The sequence below is a fragment of the Raphanus sativus genome, chromosome 7, assembly GCF_000801105.2.
Source record: "Raphanus sativus cultivar WK10039 chromosome 7, ASM80110v3, whole genome shotgun sequence".
Classification (NCBI taxonomy): domain Eukaryota; kingdom Viridiplantae; phylum Streptophyta; class Magnoliopsida; order Brassicales; family Brassicaceae; genus Raphanus; species Raphanus sativus.
The window spans coordinates 10,390,548-10,410,483 of record NC_079517.1 but is presented as its reverse complement, the minus strand read 5'-3'; the positions used below and the strand labels follow the sequence as shown (position 1 = coordinate 10,410,483).

Below are 19,936 nucleotides of genomic sequence, written 5' to 3'. Positions count from 1 at the left end.
AAAATTAAAAGTACATATTTTAGTACTGGTTTTCATAATATTAAAGATTTTAAAGTATATTTGCAAAATATAAATTTATAAATCTGATTAATTATAAATATTAACAATAATAAAATATGTGTAGATGCACATATCAAAATCTAGTAATTATTTTCTCTATTTCAATTTTGATCGTTATTGTGGAATAAAATCTTCGTTTCAAAATAATATCATTTTACAATTTCAATAAAAAAAATTTAGTGATAATTAATTATGCTTTTATTTTTGAAAATATGCAAAATCGTGTAAATCTAAAATGACAATTAGAATTAAACATTGAAGGGAATATTAAAGTTGCAAACTAAAATGTAAAACCTAGGTATCACTCTTTAACATATCACGCCTCAGTCTAAGTGCGACCCTCTATGGTTCTATTAGCTTTAAGAATTCCACATCAGATATGAAGGAAGCAAACTGTAGTTCTTTTTTTTTGTAACACTACAAACTAGTTCTTTATAAGCAAAACTTAGACGCAAATTTGCCAAAAGTGTAGAAGATAAATCATTCCTGTAACCCCTAGTTTGGGACATTTCTATATCCGGTTACAGATCAATTGTTATGAAGAGATCATTCAAGAAGAGAGATGCCAAGAGCAACACCCATGCCAAGCATCAACGATATCAAATGGCACACACTGTTCTGAAGTGTTGATTTTCCAGAGTTGTTCATCTCCGCAAGAACACCAGCAACCGCTATGTATATGAATCCTCCCGCTGTAAATCCCTACAAGATTTCAACCAACCACCAAACATTATACACATTTACATTTAACGTTACTAGATCAAACCAAGGCAAAATGTTCATTTACTACCTCAATCAACGATGACTGTCCCGGTTCATTTCCCCACACCAAAACCTGTGGCCAGAGACCAAAAAAAACATCACCAGTGTTAGTTCAGTTTAAACATTTCTAGAGATGTGCCAGTTCTTATGATACAGAAGGACTTGCCAGAGCAGTTCCTGCAAGTGCGACAAGAGCAGAGAGGAAGTTGAAGACGAGTGCTTTTGATACAGTGAAGCCTGACCTCACTAGAATCCCAAAATCACCTATCTGCAAAGTATTATTATCCCATTGATATCTTTTACATATAGGGCTATTTGTTGCTATACACATTCTCAAAGTTTTGTAAATGAAACAGAGTAGGAACCTCTTGCGGAAGCTCGTGAGCAAGCAAGAACATGGTTCTTGACCATCCACCAACTGATCCGTAGATGAGAAACGCACTTCCTAACGCCATTCCATCAGTAAAATTGTGCTGCTCAACAACAAAAAAAAAATAGGAAAAAAACTTTTGTTAATCTTTTATTCATCCAAAGGTAGCTATTTCCTTCCAATAAATGACAAAGGGGCGCACGTACTTACAACACCATCAGAGAACAAGTTGAGGTAACCAAATACTAAGCTTGAATTCTTCTCCACCTGTTTGGTTTTCTCCAGTTCTCCATCGGAAGTGACTTCTTCTGCGCCTGAATCTGCTTTATCAACAGCATCAATAGCAGACGTCTTTCTCTGCAATGAACAAACAAGTCATCAGATGGAGTTAACCCATTAACTGATGTACCGCAGATGGAAATATTGACATTTCACCTTACGGAGAGACTTATCCTTAGAGCCACTAGAGACTTTCTCTGATGAGTTTTCAGTTGCATTTTTAGGACCGTCCTCATCCTTCAGTTTCTTACTGCCTGCATGGTGGTGGTGCTGGTGGTGGCCCCAAGTACTGGATCCTGACGAGTTTTCTTCGACGTACCGCACCAACTTTTCCACAAGAAGGAAGACCACGATACCAGCTAGACAATCATAGAATGATTTTGGAAATGAATGTAAGATCTGTCAAACTAGTTTCTTCTATGAACACTAGAGCAAGTGTTGTACTACTTACCGAGAACCGACAATCCCACAGACAGATCTTGTATAGAATGTGAGTGTGAAGGTGAACCCGAATGAGAATGATCATGATCATGATGGGCATGGCTTTCATGGTGATCAGATGAGTGAGCGTGACCACCACCTGCCAGACCAATAAAATATTTTACACATCAAAAGATATCTCTTGGCACGGAAAGGAGCTCGTCAATTGTACAACAACGATAAAAACAAGAAGTTAAAGCAATGAACGGCACAATGCTGATACTAGAAGATATGAGATCATTGTGTTGATTACTGTACCAAAAGCATGGGGCAATTGGTGAAGAAAAGCATCCCCCAGCATAGCTCCTGCCTAGTAAACCAACAGATATAATTAATCAGAATTATTTGAAGTAGTAACAGAGGACATACATACAGAATTCAGAAGCACCACTGGCAAAGAAAAGCTAAAGCAGCCGAAACAAACTTACCCCAAACAGAGCCAAGGCATCAACAAACCACTTTGCTGGCTTCCCTTGAACTGTAATTTAAAACACAAACCAATTACTTACAAGGAAAGAAACTCAACAGCACTCTAATGAACACATTATGTATCACATGAATAAACGAGAAAAGAGACGATTTTTCTCCATCGGTTCATTCATAGAGAGTTTAGCTTACCAAACATAACTGGGAGCAGTATCAGACAAATGAGTGACGCCAAGCTAACCAAAAGAGAGCATCCCAATGCATTAACCCACAATGCTGCAACCAAAAAAAAACATTTGCTAAGCCGACATTTTCTAAAAAAAAGAATCATAATTCAATTGTAAAAATTCAATTACCAAACCCAGAAAGAGCAGAACTGGATTGGTGGTCGTGAGCATGGTCGTGATGAAGACAGGGACCAAACCCGCACAACCTCATATCCTCTTCCTCAGCCAGCTCCTCCGGCAACTTCATCTTCTTCACCTCCTCATGATGATGATGATGATCGTGATCGTGATCGTGAGAATGACCACTACACCCACCTCCGTGATGATGCAAGTGGTCTTCACGCGCCGGGGTTGAGTGAGAGAATCCGGTTTCTACGCACAGATCCAGAAAGAGCACCAGAACCAGAAACGTAACCACGAGTCTTGTCAGCGAGAACGTCATCTGAGCTATGAAAAGGGTTTCCGATCAAATGCAGGGAGAGAGATTAGTGCAGGTGTGATGAGATTTGATCATTTGTAATAAACCTTTAATCTTTTCTTTCTTTAGTTTTGACCCTTTGTTTATAAATTGAATAGAAAACCCCCTCTTATGAGATTCAGTCAAACCTTCGGGTTCACCTGGAAGCTCTTGAGAGACGAACGATCTTCACTTCCATGAAACCTTCCGCTAGCGTCAGAGTCTTTCTCATCATCTCTAAAATTTCTCCGATTAGTTTTCTGGATTTCACACGAGAGAAAATGTGGGAGGGAAAGAGAGAGCACCCGAGGCTGATTCTCCACGATTTCATCTCGCCGGAAGAGTGCAAGGAGCTCGAGTTCATACACAAGAGCTGCTCTACTGTCGGGTACAGACCAAACGTCTTCTCCACCACTCTCTCTCACCTCGTCGCCACCAATTCTCCTCACCTCCTCATCCCTTTCGTCTCCCTTCGAGGTCTTTACATTCCCCTTTTCAGAAAAACATTCCTTTTATGATCATCATCATCATCTCCTCATTGCGTTTTTGAGTTGAAACAGAGAGGTTGAAAGAGAAGATTGAGGAAACGTTTGGGTGTGAGTTTGAGCTCTTCATTGAGTTCACTGGCTTGGTTAGGTAAAAGTAACCACCTTTTTGTCTTAACAGTAAAGAATGATTCTTTTTTTTTTTAATTATTATTGAATCAGCTGGTGTAGAGGAGCTAGCATTGGGTGGCACAGTGATGATAACAGACAATATCTAAAACAAAGAGACTTCTCGGTTCGTTTCTTACTCTTTCTTATATGCCTCCTCCTCCTTGATTTTGAGGTTTATGTACAAATCACTTTGGTTTTTGAAGGCGGTTTGTTACTTGAATAGCTACGGTAAAGACTTCAAAGGCGGTCTTTTTCGTTTTCAGAGTGGAGAACCAGCTACCATATCTCCCTCCGCTGGAGTAAGTGTGTGTGTGTTTTTTTTTTTTGAATTATACAAATATATCCTAGCCCCACATAAGTGGTCCATAGTAGTCACGTGGCAACACGTGTCGGTTCTTTGTCTCCGGCGATACCAAAATGTTAATTTTCTAGTGGCCGGGACTCGACTCTATTGGGCTTTTGCCCTCAAGTTTGTGTGTTCTTTTCACTTAGTTGGATAATGAGTTTTGGTGTCATTGAACAGGATGTTATCATGTACACTGCCGATGACCGGAACATTCACTCTGTCGATGAGGTAACAGAAGGGGAAAGATTGACTCTTGCGATGTGGTTTACCCGGGATTCATCTCACGACGAAGATTCCAAGCTCGTTTCCCGTCTCCTCTCTCAATGCGCATCTCATGAGTTTCTTCCCCTTCCTTTGCCTGCTTCCGCTAACATGTACTGGTTCTGTCCTCCTCATCAGCATGCCAATGGGTTTGATATCTGCGTTGCGAGGTTGCATCTTCTTGGTTTCGACGTACATAGCTTCTTACAAGGCGATGATCGTTCTCTAGATGACTCTGATCGACTCGTTGGTCCAATACAAATAGCTAAAGGAGGAGAGTTTCTCACCCGGGAGTTTACCAACGTTCTTCATGCGCTTCAGGTTGTTCAGTTCTACCGTTGGAAAGCTTCCGAACTCAAAACCTCCAAGGTTGGATATGACGGTGTGGAAGAAGTGGTGGAAGCTATGTCGCAATCTCAGTTGGAAACTATCAATGCCATGAATGCATTGTTCCTGAAAGATAAGGGCCTTGTAACCACTACCCTTGGATATTTATGCTCCAATGGGGAAGAGAAGGATTCACTTAACTTGACTGGTGTATCATCAGCGATTACCTCTTGGGAAGAGTATACTTGTAAGCTACTCAGGGAGCTATTATCATCCTTGCCTCAGTGGGAAACGTATCAGACTATACACAAAGTCGAATCCGGTTAGAAATTTATCTTTTGAGTTAGCGATGAATTGAGTAGTTGATAGGTCTTGATCTCTTGTCTGCAAAGCATAGCTTCTCAAGTTCTCAGTTCCTCTTTGATTGACCTGCCCTTTTTTGGTTCAAATTAACAGATAATCATATTGTAATCTTTTCCTTCAGGTTTTATTCAGTGATTATTGTATGATATAAAGTTGAAGCATAGAGGGTAAAATTTATAAGTAAGAAGTTTGGTGACGACGATATTCAAGAGCATTTTAGATTTCTATTTAAATTTCGAGGGAATTTCAATTAATAAAAAAAAAGCCAAAGGGATCAGATGTAATGTAAAGAGGACAAAACATACATTATTGAATATCCCTTGAGAAAAAGAAAAACATAGAGATCATCAACACAAGTCAATAGACACTGAACACGTAGTTGCTCCAAGAAAAAGAAAAAAAAAAAAAAAAGACACTACACGTTCCCTCCTTTCACGCGCAAAGAATCTGTTTGACTAATCACAGCTTGTTCTCACTAATCAACATCACTAAACAAACCAAAAAAGACAATTACTTAATTAACTATCCACCGATATGTATATATAACAAATCAAGAAAATAGTCTCTATATTTAGATTTATTAATTTAATCAGAGGTTGATTAATAAACGTAATCCAGTAGAGTAGCAGTCTTCTTTCTTATTTCCTCTCATTGTCTTTGTCATTTACAAGAACATAGAGAGAGAGAGAAACAACTGTTGACATCATTTAAATCTCATTCTCTCTCTCTAGGTTCTGTTCCTACTCTCTACATTGCATTTGGATCCTGAGGATATTTTGGATGTGTTTGTGAGAGAGAGAGAACATCAGATCTAGATGTCGGATGCTTCGGCCGACGGAGGTTACTCAGCGTCGGCAGCTGAGACGCCTTATCCGTCACTGACGGTGTCGGCGTCGTCGTACAAAGAGAGCAGCGGAGGAGGGAAAAGCTCGTCGAGGAGGAGACCGGTTAGGCCTAGCTTCGACGCCGACAATGAGTTCATCACTCTTCTCCACGGCTCGGATCCGGTTAAGCTTGAGCTTAATCGCCTCGAGAACGAAGTCAGAGGTAGTGTTTTTGATCTAATGTCTCGATTTTCAGATCTTGTTTTTAGTTTACTTAAAAAATGGTTTTTTTTTGTTTCTCAGATAAGGATAGAGAGTTAGGGGAAGCACACGCTGAGATCAGAGCCTTGAGGTTATCTGAGAGGCAGAGAGAGAAAGCTGTTGAAGAGGTGTTTCTTGTCATTAATCATCATCACTTGCTTTTTTTTTTTTTTAGTTCTAAGCTCACATTGTTTCATGTTCTTTTTTTTGTGGGGTTTTTAGCTTACTGATGAGCTTACTAAGTTGGAAGAGAAGCTCAAGTTAACTGAATCTCTTCTCCAAGGGAGAGTAAGTATTGAAACCCCAACAACACCCTTTGTTTCTCTTTATCTACGCTGGTTGTTTGATTATGGTCAACAATGTATGTATGTTGCAGAATCTAGAAATCAGGAAGATTAATGAGGAGAAGAGGGCCTCCATGGCTGCTCAGTTCGCTGCTGAAGCCACCTTAAGAAGGGTCCATGCTGCTCAGAAAGATGATGACATGCCTCCTATTGAAGCCATTCTAGCTCCTTTGGAAGCTGAACTTAAGCTTGCTCGCTCTGAGGTATTTTCCCCACTCGTTTTTTAGTTACTATTTTGTACTGTGTACTGAGCAGTAACAATGTTTTGTGCGTAGATTGGGAAGCTTCAAGAAGATAACAGAGCCTTGGATCGTCTCACTAAATCAAAAGAAGCGGCGTTACTTGATGCTGAGAGGACTGTTCAAACTGCCATGGCCAAAGCGGCCTTAGTTGATGATCTTCAGAATAAGAACCAAGAGTTGATGAAACAAATAGAGATCTGTCAGGTGATCTACTCATCGTCCATCTCTTTTGTATCTAGTTACTCAGGCTTTGGATTCCTTCAACCAGTCACGTTCCTTATCCCTTTGTATGCTTTAGGAAGAAAACAAAATCCTAGACAAAATGCACAGGCAAAAGGTTGCTGAAGTGGAAAAGCTTACTCAGACTGTACGAGAGCTGGAAGAGGCCGTTCTTGCTGGTGGCGCTGCTGCTAATGCCGTCAGGGATTACCAGCGGAAGTTCCAAGAGATGAATGTAATTTTGTACACTTTCATAAGATGACTGAAAGTGAATTAGAGTTTTTTTTTTCCAACTCTCTTGCTTTGCTTTTGCAGGAAGAACGAAAAACTCTTGACCGGGAACTTGCACGGGCAAAGGTTACAGCAAACCGAGTTGCGACGGTGGTCGCAAATGAATGGAAGGATGGTAATGATAAAGTGATGCCTGTGAAGCAATGGCTTGAAGAAAGAAAGTTTCTACAGGTTCACTTTTGATTTGATTTCCTTTGAATGTGGATTCTTTGCTGTGACAAAATACACAAGCCTTATTTCCTCAACTCTTCTTAACACTTGTTGCAGGGAGAAATGCAGCAGCTACGTGACAAGCTTGCTATATCAGACCGAGCTGCGAAATCTGAAGCACAACTAAAAGTATTCATTTAATTCATCCGTTAGTCATGTTATAACATATGATCTTGCTTAACTAAAACTATATGTTTTTACAACTTCCAGGAAAGGTTTCAACTACGGCTTAAAGTGCTTGAAGAGACGCTGAGAGGCACCTCAAGCAGCAGCGTAAGGAACACACCTGAGGGAAGAAGCATGAGTAATGGACCTTCTCGCAGGCAGTCACTCGGTGGATCAAATGGCTTTTTGCCAAAGAAATCTCCATCTTCTCAGATGAGGAATGCCTTTACTTCTAACTCCACTTCGGTACTGAAGAACGCTAAAGGAACATCTAGGTCATTTGATGGAGGTACAAGATCATTGGACAGAGGCAAAGCACTTCTAAACGGACCTGGGAAGTATTCATTCAACAAGGCTTGTGAGGAAGCGAAAGAATCAGAGTCACCTAGTGCCTGGAAAGAAGATTCAGAGGAGAAGCCACCGAGTGAACTCCCTCCACCAACAACTGAAGACAATGTCCCAGGGGTTTTGTATGATTTACTTCAGAAGGAAGTAGTTGCCTTGAGAAAATCTTCACATGAAAAGGATCAAAGCCTCAAAGACAAGGATGATGCCATAGAGGTAAATTTCTTAACATGCGAGATAAAATTATGCTCAACTTGTGAATGGAACTTTTATATATTATTTTTTTGATAGATGTTAGCAAAAAAAGTTGAAACATTAACAAAAGCAATGGAGGTTGAAGCAAAGAAGATGAGAAGGGAAGTAGCTGCAATGGAGAAAGAGGTTGCTGCTATGCGTGTGGATAAAGATCAGGATAACAGAGCTAAAAGATCTTCAAACACCAAGAACTCATCCAACACTGCCCAGATACTTGCTGGAAGGTATATAGCAATGCTAAAATATCACTTTATCCATTACTACAATCAGTTATTTCTACAAGAACTATTATCATTAATATTGAAAAATCACACTAAAACTTGGTCTTCTTCTGCAGAGCTGCTGGACGAAGTGGGTTAACTAGGAGCACACAGTGAGATGAGAGAAGTGATTGGTTCTCGTGGGCGTATCAGTTTAAGAAAAAAGTAAAACCCGTTATAGGCTGGTGTGCTTTTGAAGCTCTCTTTTTTTTAACCTTATATCTTCTTATTTCACTTGCTCTCTTTACATCCTCTTGTGATTTATTGTATTACCATAGAACTCATGAGAATGCTATCTATGGTACCAACCACCAAAGAGAGAGATGAGTATGCTTTCTGACTTAGACCAGCTTTGCACTACTTAGCGATGAGGGAGGAGAGATGTTTCACATTTTGGTATAACATTTTTCTATCCTTGCAGAAGTAGTTTGCCTGGGCTGTATAGGTTTATTAGAGCTGTATTTGGAACTTGTGTACCTTCACTTGTTCGGTTTCTTTTTCAATCTACTTTTGAGGTTTTGTGTGATTATTTCTACTTTTGATTTTGTTGTTCATCAAGCTTGCTTACCTTTTATTTCCTAGTTGTTATACCAAGATACTGTTTGTGATAAATAGCAGAGCTTGGTTAACAGATCTGAGTCATGGCGGCTAGTCAAGCAGAGTTCATGTAACACATTTAGTATCCAGTCCTGACCACCCCGGACCAATACTCTAGTCCCTCTCCTGTGCTTTTTAGCTGTGTTTCAGCTGCCTATCTTCAATCCCAAGATGAAGTTGCTAAAGCAAAGAAGAAACTAGTTTCGTTTCTTAGTCCAATGTCAAACGTTAACAAGGAGATAGCCATTGAAGGTTTCTAGTCATCTTAGTGCATGAACACTTACTCATAAACTCAAAAACTACATATATTTTTCGTCACAAGGTTTCCGTGGTAATATACAAACAAAAGATCTCTCTGATACTTCTCTCTGTTTTTTTTTAAACAGACATGGTCTGTTCTGAAACAGAAGCCAAACCATGCATTAACCTGACAATCTCAGTAATGTCATCCAGGTAATACTTAGCCTTGCTAGGCTTCTGACCAACGGTACAGGCGAAGACTTCAGCTCTAGGGGCAATCCAAGGGCCTTCAGTGGAACTGCATATCACTTCAAACATGTCTTCATCAGACCGATCATCTCCAATACACAGAACAAACTCAGGAGGTGTTCCTTTTTCTTGCATCATCGAAAGCATCCTTCTCGCTATAAGTCCTTTGCTCACCCCCTGCAATTACAAAAAAAAAAAAACAAGAATATATGACACTACAAAGTGGGAAACAAATGCTCATGTTTTTGTCAGGACACAAACCTGGGGCTTGACCTCAACATAGTTCTGTCCTCTCTTGACTGTTACAGGTTCATTGGCAAGGACACTTTCAAGATGGTCTAGAAGCTCTTTAGCTTGACATGAGCCGAAATCAGGGTCAGCATCCTCATAGCTCCACACCAGAGCCGTCTCCTTGTCTTCTATCGTTGATCCATCTGTTGTCTCGGTGTAAAGCTCCATCACAGGCTCTGCAATTTGTTTCCAAGAACAATCTGCTGCTGCCACACAGTTCTCCCATTCTACAGCCTTCTTCAGCCTGTGTAGTAGTAAGATTAGAGCCTTACTTATAAAATATTAACAAGGAAACAACAAGAAGATTCACCTCAGAGAGTAGCCATGTTCAGCAGCTATCCCAAGCTTCTCACAAGGACTAAACCAGTCAGACAGTGTCTCCCGGCTTTTAGCGCTAACAATGAACACAAGATTGCTCTTGTCCCTACACAACGTGTTCAATATCTCAATCGACTTAGTCGAAGGTCTTTTATCAATAGACCCCTCTGGCATCAAAGTATCATCATAGTCCAAAAGAATAGCTCTGGTCTTTGTCCTCTTATAAGCCGACACTATATGCTCCATCGACAGCTTCCTGAAGCTCTGGTCTAACGCCACAACCCTGAAACTAAGACCAAACCCAATCCCCCAGCACCTCCTCCTCCCATGCTCACCGCAACTCCTCTCAAGATCTTGCAGAAAGCTACGAGCCCAATAGCCAACATCATGCGTGCTCACATACTTGTAATGCTTCTCATGCCTCAGCTGCTTCTCCGGCTCAGCCACTTCAAGTGCACTGTCCATCGCATCGGCCACCGCATCAACATTCCACGGATTCACACGAATCGCTCCGCTTAACGACGGAGAGCAACCGATGAACTCAGAAACCACCAGCATGCTCTTGTGATGATGATCCTCCAGCTTCAGAATCTTGTCAAGCTTCTCATTCCCTTGACGTGAGACTATATACTCATAAGGTATAAGATTCATCCCATCCCTAACAGCTGTCACCAAACAACACTCAGCCACTACATAATAAGCAACCCTCTCGTAGAACCTCAACGGCGCATCTATCAGCACAATAGGATCATATCCAGGTCTCCCAAACGCCTTGTTGATCCTCTTAACAGTCGAATACGTCTCGGCTTTCATCTCTTTCACATCTTTCCCTTTCCCTCTCGCTGGATTAGCTATCTGCACAAGCACAACCTTCCCTTGCCACTCAGGATGTTGCGTAAGAAGCTGCTCCATAGCTAAGAGCTTTAGAGATATCCCTTTGAAGATGTCCATGTCATCAACACCGAGAAGCATCGTCCTCCCCTTCTGACTATACTCCTCAATAAGCTCCTCAACTTTCTTTTCAGTCTCAGGTAAGCTGAGAACAGACCGAAGCTGACCCATGTGGATACCAACAGGTAGTATCTTGATGCTCACGGTTCTACCGTAATACTCAAGACCAATGTACCCTCTCTTTGACTCATAAGTAAGACCAAGCATTCTACTACAGCAAGACAAGAAGTGCCTCGCGTAATCAAAAGTGTGGAACCCTATCAAGTCAGAGTTAAGCAACGCTCTAAGCAGCTCCTCTCTGATAGGGAGAGTCTTGTAAATCTCCGAAGAAGGAAAGGGACTGTGGAGGAAGAAACCGAGCTTGACGCGGTTAAACCTCTTCCTCAAGAAGGTAGGCAGCACCATGAGATGGTAATCATGTATCCAGACGAAGTCGTCCTCAGGGTTGATCACCTCCATGATCCTATCAGCGAAGATCTTGTTGACGGAGACGTAGGCTTGCCAGAGAGAGCGGTCAAACCTGCCTCCGAGGTCAGGAGAGAGGGGTAACATGTAATGAAAGAGAGGCCAGAGCTGCTGCTTGCAGAAACCGTGGTAGTATCTGGTGTAGAGATCAAGAGGTAAGAACGTTGGGACGCACTTGAAGTTTTCTAGGAGGAGCTGGTAGACTTCTTCTTGCTCGTTGGGGTGGATCTCTTCTTTTAGGCAACCTACGTAGATGACTTCGATGGCTTCTTGGTTTCCTAGCCCGTCTTTTAACTGGAGGAGGAGAGAGTTCTCGTCTAAAGTGAAGCTCCAAGTCTTGCTGCAGTGACAATTGCTTGTTGTGCTAGTACTAGTCTCTAGCTTTCTTTGGGCTCGTATTGGTAACTCGTTGGCTACGATGATGATACGGTCTTTTGGAGAGAGATCAGAGGGGGGGTTTTGTTTGGAGTCGTTGTCGATGTTGGACATGATTCCAGCGACGGCCATGATGCGAGGGATCTGACGGTTCATGCGGCCAAAGGTGGGAGAGTCTCCTGAAGCAAGCTCCAGCAGGTTTGAATAAGATCTTGAAACCATTTTTTTGGAAATTAATTGCTAAAAACGAGAGAAACTTTTTGTTTTGTTGTTGTTGTCTTGAAGAAATCAGAGGTTCTTGGTTTTCAGACAAGTGATGTAGTAGTTGTAGAGATAGGTTTAAAGAGAAAGGAAGGGTTGATCGAACAGAAGAAGATGATCTTTTAAGTCTGAGGAAAGGAGGAAAGGAATAGATTCAAGAATATTTTTTACAGCTTGAAAGCAGCTCAAAAACAATTAAACGTGAGGTTTGAATTTTTTCTAACAAAAGAAGGAAAAAGGAGATTTTTTTACTGTTGATGATGACTGATGAGAAATGCTTATGCTGTTTTGGATGGACAGTTTGAGTTTTGCTTTTTAAAAATGTCTGAGAGTGAGATTAGGAATTTAAAACTAAAAACTATAAACGAAAAAAAAAAAAAAAACTCTTTTCAGACACAAGCTTGTGCGCATGTGTACTTTACTCTTTTTAGTTTCAATGTAAGATGTACTGTAAGTGGTGAATTCAACTCACCGTTTCAATTTGATGTGATTTGTACTAAAATACCCAATTTCTTATTATTTAAATTATAATATTTTTTTAATTACCAAAAATACACTATTATAATATTTGATACAAAATCAAACTATTTCAAAATTTAGATTAAATCTGTTAGAAAAAAGTTATGTATAGTTAGGTATAGTTCTTCAAATCTGTTAGAAAAAAGTTATGTTTTTAATAAGAAGCATTTGTATCGTGCGATCGAAGATGATTTGGTAACAGTCCCAAATATCGAACGGTCAAAAGCTTAGAGCACGTAAAGTAGGATGTATCCTCACGTCGAGAATTTATTTGATCTTATCCGTTTAGTGGCTTAGATCGAAGTGGGCCCTTCAGTAGCTGTCCGAACAAATAAATTAGTTAAGAAATGAATAATAGGGTTTTGGTATCAGCAAGACGACCCACGTGGTCTCTGTTTATTTCCCCTAATAGATCGTTCGGCGTACTACGTGTCGAGATCTTGAGCTTTTGTCAGCAAAAGAGTGAGTATTCAATGTGATCTAACATCTTAATCAATATAATACAAAAAAAACTTATACGAACTTTATCATACTCTTATCATTATCGATTCACTCAAAAACAAAATACAAGCAGACCCAACATACAATGTGATACAACAATTAACTTAAAATTAGCTTAAATGAGATAAGTTCATGTTGCCGAGAATATCGGTAATGTAGACTATATATATTACTATATTAGTCTAGGAGGCACAAGCAACTGGGGCATGTATAGGAGTTGGCAACCCCTACAAGGCGATTCGTTTAAAATGATTCATACAAGTTACAACCTACAGTCTTTTGTAACAAACTTTTCGTTGTAAACTTAAAGAGGATATTGTAGTATAGAAGTGCTTAAAGTTGTCTTCATAATCTCTGAGACTATGAAATGAAATTTGAACTCAAGAAAAATTAATAATCATCAATATACCACGTAAAATTTTAAAAATTTTGATGTTTCCAAAAATTGCATATATTAGTAAGGGAATTCAATTAAAGAAATGTATTTTATTTTGTTCATTAGACCGGGCCTTGATCACATGTACAATCTTTTCTAAATAACAAAACTCTAGAATTAGTAACCTCACGACATTCTTTTTTTTTTCTCAACAACCTCACCACATTCATGACATAACTAAAAGAGCTTATGAAATTTGTTAAAGGTTAAAATGTAGAGAATTCTGAGAAATTTATTATGATTACTTTTGACAGTCGTTTACACATAAAAACAGAAGTTACAGGATAAAACAATTCCAAGTATATTACAAATGGGAGAAGGTTTCTAGCAATTATATGATTTTTAGCTATCACAATAGTTATAATTAAAAAAAAATATTTATAATTAATAACAAATAACAAATATACAGTTGTATTTCTCTTGATGTAAAGAAAACTTTTAATTCTCTCTCTTTTTTATTCTTAGAGTTTAATCATTTACTATATTTCCTACTGGTATATATGGATATGTTAGTTTTAATCTATTATATTCTGTTATTACCTTTTGCTAAATGGTATCGTGGACTCACTATTTGTTTTTTTTTTTTGGTTCAGTGGACTGACTATTTGTTAATTCTCTAAATGTAGTACTCACTGTCTCAAGATGAAACTAATAGACCTATTAGACTCAACTAAACTTGAACTTGGAGCAAGTGGAAAGGTTTCAAGAAGAGCTCTAAAGATTGTTCTTTTTTTTTTTGTTTAAAGAAGAGCTCTAAAGATTGTTCAAGACTCGAGAAGATCCGAAACAAGACTTGTACATGGCTCGGCTTTCAGTTCGAAGTATCAGATTCAATGGACAACACACGTCCTGCTATTGCGGAGACCAGAACACTCATCTTCCCTCGCTTCTCTGAACAAACGGTAGAACCATGACTACAAATAATCAAAAATAGAAATGAAATATGCTAAACAAAAAAAAAGTCTTAGAAAATATACTTATATAGAAAATTTATAGGATAAAGAAGTGGGTAATGCAAAATGAAAATAACACATGATGTGAAGAGCATGATGGGTACAAGACTCAGCAAACTAAAAAACCACTTATAACGTGTTTTTTTTTTTAATGATCCAACATGGTTGTTGTAATACATTACATGAACACAACTTGAGACCATCAGATACATATATTAACATGATTCTTCCATATCTCCCCGTTCTTCATACTTTGAACTCATAGTTTCGAAACAGGCAATCCTGAAAAATAACCCCAAAGAATATACATTAGAGTTTGAAATAATCTAAGGCCTTAGCATAAGATGTGCATTACCTAAGGCTTTTGAGTTGACAATGCTTGGGCTAGCATTGGGAGGTGAAGCGTTTTCATTCAAGAACGGGTCGACCCGGTTAGGGTCACTCCAAATTGGATATCCTTTGACCCTTCCCTGTTAAAAAGAAAACATTTTCAAATCAGAAGATGAATCACAACACAACACAACTTTTAGTCATTTTAATTCTTCTATATAAAGAGCTTTTGGGGATGAGAATGCATACGAGGACGTTGAGTGCTGCAAGCGTAGCCATTCCTTCACGAGTCCACTGTCAACATCATCAGCAAAAAAAATTAAGTCAGTTCTGTTTATCTATTGAGACAAAGAAACGTTTTTTCAGTTGGAAACCTTGGAAGCAGAAGCAATGTGAGGAACAACAATGGCATTCTTCATATCAGCAAGCCCTGGTTTCATGAAAGGCTCTTCCTCGAACACATCAAGGCCAACTCGAAACATCGGGTTTTCTCTCAGATGATTGACCAGAGCTACCTCATCTATCACAGGACCTCTACTGCAGTTCACAAGGATTGCTTCCTGAAAGCAGTTTAACTCTCAAGTCACAACAAGAACAATAATAAGTTTGATCAGGAAAAATAAGTCACCTTTTTCATCATGGCAAGCCTCTCCTTGTTGACAAGATGGTAAGTGGTTTTGTCCAACACAGGGTGAAGACTTATCTGTTTTTATTTTTTATTTTTTAGACAAAAACAAGTTCAGTTTCTAGCTAAGAGAGATACACATAACAATGTTACTAATAAAATAGTTCAGATACCAGATCAGCCTCTCTTAACACCTCCTCCATGGAAGAAGCTCGTTTCCATGTCACAGGTTGTTCCCCGTTTGCTTTCAAGAATTGTCCATAAGCTGCCCATTAACCATTACCTCACACATATTAACTTCAAATAAAACTAAACTAGAAAGAGTATTGTATAGAAAAACTGTATATATATATATATATAAACCTGTCACAAACTTCTCAAGACGAGTGGATTGGTAAAGATCAAAGTAGATCAAATTCATCTTGAACCCTTCAACCTGTTTCGAAATCAAAATGTCAAAAAAGGTAAGCTTACAAAATGTCATATCAAGAGGCTTTGGCGTTACCATCATTCTAGCATAAGCAGAACCAATACGTCCAGCTCCAATCACTCCCACAGTCTGTCCTTTAAGCAAGTTCCCCACAAACCTACAAGAAACCAAACAATCATCTTAGCCTCTCATTAGACTCCAAGGACTCTAAACCGGTTTTCTTGATTTTCTTGGTTTTGTCTTACAAATGAGGAAGCCATCCTTCGTACAAGCCAGCTCTCATGAAACCGTCAGCTTCAACAATCCTTCTCGCGGCAGCAAGGGAAAGCGAAGCGGCTAGCTCGGCTGTAGTCTCAGTCAACACTCCCTGTCCAACTCAAAACATAAACACTTTGCCTTCCAACTATTCAGCTATATAAAATAAACCGACAAGAAAAATAGCATTACCGGAGTGTTACCAACGGCGATGCCATACTTATTGGCGGCTTCGACGTCGACGTTGTTGTAACCAACGGCCATGTTACTGAAAGCTTTCCCTCCTGCTTTGCTCAGAGCTGAAAACAGAGTCTCTCCCCAATCTTCCGTCAACTATATAAACAAAAAAAAACTTAAAACCGTTTTTTTTTTTTTGAACTTTCGGTTGTATATAATATATAGACACTTTGTCTTTCTCTCTTTCATTTTATTACCTGACCGATGACTCCATCACACTTGTTTCCAATCAGATCAATGATGTCTTCTACGGACAAGATGGTCTTCTTCAAATGGCATATCTATATATTCAAGAAAACAAGCTTTTAGTTTCGAATAATCAAGACTAGTAATATTCTTGATGAGTTAAAGTTTACCTCGACGCGACAACCTTGGTCGACTAAAAGGTTGATCCAGCGAGTTCCAGGCATTGGTTTCGTGCTGACGACTCTGTACTTCCCATTAGGATTGTGCACCTCAATAGCCACTGGTTTTGCCATGGCAGGTAAAAGAAAAAAAAAAGGCTTCAAGAAGGAGAGAAAAGTGTTTTTGTGGAAAGAAGTTGGAAACAGAGGTCCAGGCTTTAATCTCAAATCTCAAGTCAGTTAGAATGTTTGTGGTTTGAAATCGAGATGAAGATCCAACGGTTGGTTCTGCATGGTTATTATCAACGTGTTTTGTTTTGTTATTGGTGTGGTTCATAAGCTGAGAAGGATTACTTTGGCGTATTGACAAGAACTGATTCTTGTGTATTATCTAAGTATGGACCTTACGTTTTGGAACCAGATAATGCTAACGCTGACGTGTTCATTATCTGCCTCACCTCACTGATGCAGTGATGCATTGAAAACTTGTACTCAAAACACTTGTTCCATTCACAATGATCCTCAATGCATATTTTATTAGGTAATAATGTTGAATTGTAAAGTTCAAAGAAATTAATTATATTTCTTAAATTTTTAATTGACTAAGAATTGTGACAATAATCTAATCACAAAATAGTACTTTTGTAATTTTTAATGCATCGTAACTCAATTCTAAAACATACAATCTTTTTGAAACAGAGGAAATACAAACTTGTAATAATCAGATTATATTTACAAACAGAAATTATGTCAAAAGGCAAAATCAATATTGTTTAAAAACCAAAGGAAGATGTTTCTACAGACATTAAGAAACATAAAAAGTGTTGCAGGTTCAGAATAAGGAAGAAATGTCAAGGTTTCTTCTGCTGCTTCTCTATATCATACAGTACACAGACATCTGCAGCTGTTTTCATCTGAAACAAAAACCGATTAGAGACCAAAAAGGAGCTTTTAATGTAAGGTAAATTTAGCAAAGAAGAAAGCTAAGCTAAGCTTTTACCTGAATGATGTTGACTGTTTGTTTCATGGACCAACCGAACAATGTCAAAGCCAATAGAAAAGAGAGTGGTGAGATCTGAGTTAAAGTGGAAACTACGACCTGCAACGAACGAGAGGAGCCATTGATTAGTGTAGTTGAGTAGAAAGTAAGAAGGAAAAAGGATGGATGGGAGCTAACATTGAGGAGATTTTCGGTTTGGTTCTTTGCAATGAGGAGGAGGATGATATACAGAACCTGCACATTTAGAGAAAAAAAAATGGCTTTGTATATTAAGAAGACATGAATGATCTTAAACGTGGATATAAAAAAAAAGACTAGGTTTTGATCACACCTCGCAAGAAACACAACAGTAACACATAAAGATCCTGTTTCCATAGTAGAGTCTGAAAAGCCAGCTAGTGCTGTCTTTGACATCCTTATGGCTGCTCTTCCCTGCTAGAAACGTACTGCGAGAGTAGAGTAGACAAAAGATGACGCGGTGTGCAAAAAAAGAGAAGAAAGAGTGGATGTGGTGGTGGCTTTGTACCTGTACATCTGAAGCCAATGACTAGCAATATCTAAAGCAAGCAACGAAAGGAAGACCAAGCTAGGCCTGTAGACTTGAGAGAGAATCACGAGTAGACAGGCTGTGCTAACTCTATTATTTAACAAAAAGCACCACCCGGATTTTAATGAACAAGGGTGATCATTCATCGCATATATGTAGGAAAAAAAAAGATTTACCTATCTGTCACCATGTCGAGAACAGCTCCAAATGTTGAAACTAAGGAAGACAGAAAGAAAGTGAAGTGAGTTAAGTTCTAGCTTCATACATATCATCTCAATGACATGTCTTAACTTATAGAACCACAATGAAGTAATTCATTGCAACAGAAAATATAATCTTATGTAAACAATAACAACATAGAGACTCAATCTTCTTGATTTATAAAGACATAGGAACGAGACGGTTTATATAATAAAAAGAGAGAAGAAGTTGTTAATATACCTTGGTTGAATCTACGAGCGCACCAGCCATCCACAGCATCACAACAAAAGCTGTAGAGATCCACATTGAGCAAAGAAGACTATTAAAGCCAATTAACCCAAAAACATGAGACAATCATATAACCAAATAATAAGTCTCACCTAAAGAAGTAGAGCAGGGAGAAGAGTGTTTTGTTGGAGAAACAGACAGCAAAGGCAACACAGTTCAAGAGAACTCTCATGTACCCTGTAGCAATTCAACAATCACTCTCACGCTAAATAAAAAGAAGAAGATAGCTGATGAGAGATATCAAAAAAAAAAAAAAGACCCACCAACAATATTAGGTATATAAAGGTAAACAGACAACATTTGTGGTCTAGCTCTCTCCTCCTTCTTACCCATTTTCACCTGCATAGAGAGCAAAAAGGATTCAACTTTCTCACAACCCATCAACCGGAAATGCAAATAGACACGAACCCTATCTCGTCCCGTAAACCCCTAAATTAAAGCTCGAATATCGAACAACAACTCACTTGGTGACGACGCTAATAGAGTTGTGAGGATCAAAGAAGAAGAGATCTGTAGTAGAAGGAGGCTCTCTCAAGTTACTTCAATGCAAATCCAATCGAATCAGATTCGCTGCCATTGCCAGATGTAATGAATGTTATATCAATCTGGGCTGCTTCTTCCTTTTACAACATTCAAACAAAAAGTGGAATTTGTCAATGTCTTATTATCAAATAAACCCCTCAAATTTTAAATATTTTTCAGATAGTTTAAATTAATTATCAAATAAACCCTTGTAGTTTAAACATTCTTCATATTTTCATTGCAGATAATGAAATATGTCAAGATGCATCCAAATTGGAATATTTCTTTGTAAATTAGAAGTATAGCAAGAAACAGACAAAACAGTTTTCATTATTTGGCAATACAGAAACAAATGAACGCATAGACTTTGGTCTTTGATTACATCGTAGGTTTTATGATCCAATGGAGTCTACCGTGAGTCACCACGCTCCATCTGCGCGTGTGCTTTTCTGTTAATACAATTTCTGCGAGGCCCAAGCAAATTATATGGCCCATACCACTCTCCAATAAACGGGCCTTCTTCGTAATGTTGTGTGATTTATGAAAACGCGCGATACAAAAATGAAATGTA

At 38.8% G+C, this 19,936-nt stretch overlaps 6 protein-coding genes across 7 annotated transcripts; 2 read left to right on the top strand and 4 right to left on the bottom strand.

The window, feature by feature from the left end:
• Positions 1-440: 440 nt before the first annotated feature.
• Positions 441-3,147, bottom strand: LOC108818143 (IAA-alanine resistance protein 1). The gene is made up of 11 exons (XM_018591024.2): positions 2,734-3,147; positions 2,570-2,653; positions 2,380-2,429; positions 2,210-2,261; positions 1,923-2,051; positions 1,628-1,830; positions 1,403-1,549; positions 1,188-1,295; positions 989-1,090; positions 851-895; positions 441-762 (listed from the first exon to the last, which is right to left on the bottom strand). Exons 1-11 carry the CDS (start codon positions 3,044-3,046, stop codon positions 607-609), a joined length of 1,389 nt encoding a protein of 462 aa, XP_018446526.1. The 5' UTR covers positions 3,047-3,147; the 3' UTR covers positions 441-606.
• A 147-nt stretch (positions 3,148-3,294) lies between these two features.
• On the top strand, positions 3,295-5,218 carry LOC108818144 (uncharacterized). Of its 2 annotated transcripts, none has more exons than XM_018591026.2 (5): positions 3,295-3,538; positions 3,622-3,697; positions 3,778-3,841; positions 3,921-4,016; positions 4,241-5,218. In XM_018591026.2, exons 1-5 carry the CDS (start codon positions 3,343-3,345, stop codon positions 4,976-4,978), a joined length of 1,170 nt encoding a protein of 389 aa, XP_018446528.2. In that variant the 5' UTR covers positions 3,295-3,342; the 3' UTR covers positions 4,979-5,218. The 2 variants fall into 2 exon arrangements, with proteins under 2 accessions (XP_018446528.2, XP_018446527.2); XM_018591025.2 differs by having other exon boundaries at positions 3,296-3,538; positions 3,769-3,841.
• Positions 5,219-5,644: 426 nt separating this feature from the next.
• LOC108817181 (microtubule-associated protein 70-1) lies at positions 5,645-8,959 on the top strand. The gene is made up of 11 exons (XM_018589819.2): positions 5,645-6,061; positions 6,142-6,227; positions 6,322-6,387; positions 6,476-6,646; positions 6,719-6,889; positions 6,984-7,139; positions 7,220-7,366; positions 7,463-7,534; positions 7,616-8,131; positions 8,207-8,394; positions 8,508-8,959. Exons 1-11 carry the CDS (start codon positions 5,830-5,832, stop codon positions 8,545-8,547), a joined length of 1,845 nt encoding a protein of 614 aa, XP_018445321.1. The 5' UTR covers positions 5,645-5,829; the 3' UTR covers positions 8,548-8,959.
• Positions 8,960-9,296: 337 nt separating this feature from the next.
• LOC108817180 (alpha,alpha-trehalose-phosphate synthase [UDP-forming] 6) lies at positions 9,297-12,473 on the bottom strand. The gene is made up of 3 exons (XM_018589818.2): positions 10,118-12,473; positions 9,778-10,051; positions 9,297-9,693 (listed from the first exon to the last, which is right to left on the bottom strand). The coding sequence occupies exons 1-3, from the start codon at positions 12,136-12,138 to the stop codon at positions 9,406-9,408; spliced, it is 2,583 nt and encodes an 860-aa protein (XP_018445320.2). The 5' UTR covers positions 12,139-12,473; the 3' UTR covers positions 9,297-9,405.
• Positions 12,474-14,639: 2,166 nt separating this feature from the next.
• Positions 14,640-17,147, bottom strand: LOC108814122 (glycerate dehydrogenase HPR, peroxisomal). Its single transcript, XM_018586623.2, has 12 exons — positions 16,820-17,147; positions 16,661-16,744; positions 16,419-16,559; positions 16,217-16,338; positions 16,047-16,128; positions 15,905-15,977; positions 15,715-15,806; positions 15,545-15,619; positions 15,291-15,476; positions 15,166-15,210; positions 14,942-15,056; positions 14,640-14,868 (listed from the first exon to the last, which is right to left on the bottom strand). Exons 1-12 carry the CDS (start codon positions 16,940-16,942, stop codon positions 14,846-14,848), a joined length of 1,161 nt encoding a protein of 386 aa, XP_018442125.1. The 5' UTR covers positions 16,943-17,147; the 3' UTR covers positions 14,640-14,845.
• A 326-nt stretch (positions 17,148-17,473) lies between these two features.
• On the bottom strand, positions 17,474-19,495 carry LOC108814123 (CDP-diacylglycerol--inositol 3-phosphatidyltransferase 1). The gene is made up of 10 exons (XM_018586624.2): positions 19,308-19,495; positions 19,107-19,182; positions 18,936-19,020; positions 18,796-18,845; positions 18,531-18,570; positions 18,334-18,444; positions 18,139-18,253; positions 17,985-18,041; positions 17,808-17,906; positions 17,474-17,721 (listed from the first exon to the last, which is right to left on the bottom strand). Exons 2-10 carry the CDS (start codon positions 19,174-19,176, stop codon positions 17,659-17,661), a joined length of 690 nt encoding a protein of 229 aa, XP_018442126.1. The 5' UTR covers positions 19,177-19,182; positions 19,308-19,495; the 3' UTR covers positions 17,474-17,658.
• Positions 19,496-19,936: the final 441 nt, after the last annotated feature.

Bases quoted from the DNA above. Each gene is read 5' to 3' on its own strand.
- LOC108818143 (XM_018591024.2), bottom strand. From the start codon at position 3,046: ATGACGTTCTCGCTGACAAGACTCGTGGTTACGTTTCTGGTTCTGGTG. The intron at 2,430-2,569 runs GTAAGCTAAACT...TTTAAATTACAG, and splicing joins ACTGCTCCCAGTTATGTTTG to TTCAAGGGAAGCCAGCAAAG. The intron at 1,550-1,627 runs GTGAAATGTCAA...TGTTCATTGCAG, and splicing joins AGGATAAGTCTCTCCGTAAG to AGAAAGACGTCTGCTATTGA.
- LOC108818144 (XM_018591025.2), top strand. From the start codon at position 3,343: ATGTGGGAGGGAAAGAGAGAGCACCCGAGGCTGATTCTCCACGATTTC. The intron at 3,842-3,920 runs GTTCGTTTCTTA...TGGTTTTTGAAG, and splicing joins TAAAACAAAGAGACTTCTCG to GCGGTTTGTTACTTGAATAG. The intron at 4,017-4,240 runs GTAAGTGTGTGT...GTCATTGAACAG, and splicing joins CCATATCTCCCTCCGCTGGA to GATGTTATCATGTACACTGC.
- LOC108817181 (XM_018589819.2), top strand. From the start codon at position 5,830: ATGTCGGATGCTTCGGCCGACGGAGGTTACTCAGCGTCGGCAGCTGAG. The intron at 7,535-7,615 runs GTATTCATTTAA...TACAACTTCCAG, and splicing joins AATCTGAAGCACAACTAAAA to GAAAGGTTTCAACTACGGCT. The intron at 8,395-8,507 runs GTATATAGCAAT...CTTCTTCTGCAG, and splicing joins GCCCAGATACTTGCTGGAAG to AGCTGCTGGACGAAGTGGGT.
- LOC108817180 (XM_018589818.2), bottom strand. From the start codon at position 12,138: ATGGTTTCAAGATCTTATTCAAACCTGCTGGAGCTTGCTTCAGGAGAC. The intron at 10,052-10,117 runs GTGAATCTTCTT...ACTACTACACAG, and splicing joins GAACATGGCTACTCTCTGAG to GCTGAAGAAGGCTGTAGAAT. The intron at 9,694-9,777 runs GTTTGTGTCCTG...TTGTAATTGCAG, and splicing joins ATGTTGAGGTCAAGCCCCAG to GGGGTGAGCAAAGGACTTAT.
- LOC108814122 (XM_018586623.2), bottom strand. From the start codon at position 16,942: ATGGCAAAACCAGTGGCTATTGAGGTGCACAATCCTAATGGGAAGTAC. The intron at 16,129-16,216 runs GTAAGACAAAAC...GGTTTCTTGTAG, and splicing joins GAAGGATGGCTTCCTCATTT to GTTTGTGGGGAACTTGCTTA. The intron at 15,057-15,165 runs GTATGCATTCTC...TCTTTTTAACAG, and splicing joins TTGCAGCACTCAACGTCCTC to GGAAGGGTCAAAGGATATCC.
- LOC108814123 (XM_018586624.2), bottom strand. From the start codon at position 19,176: ATGGGTAAGAAGGAGGAGAGAGCTAGACCACAAATGTTGTCTGTTTAC. The intron at 18,254-18,333 runs GTACAAAGCCAC...CTACTCTCGCAG, and splicing joins CATTGGCTTCAGATGTACAG to TACGTTTCTAGCAGGGAAGA. The intron at 18,042-18,138 runs GTGTGATCAAAA...CTAAATGTGCAG, and splicing joins ACTGTTGTGTTTCTTGCGAG to GTTCTGTATATCATCCTCCT.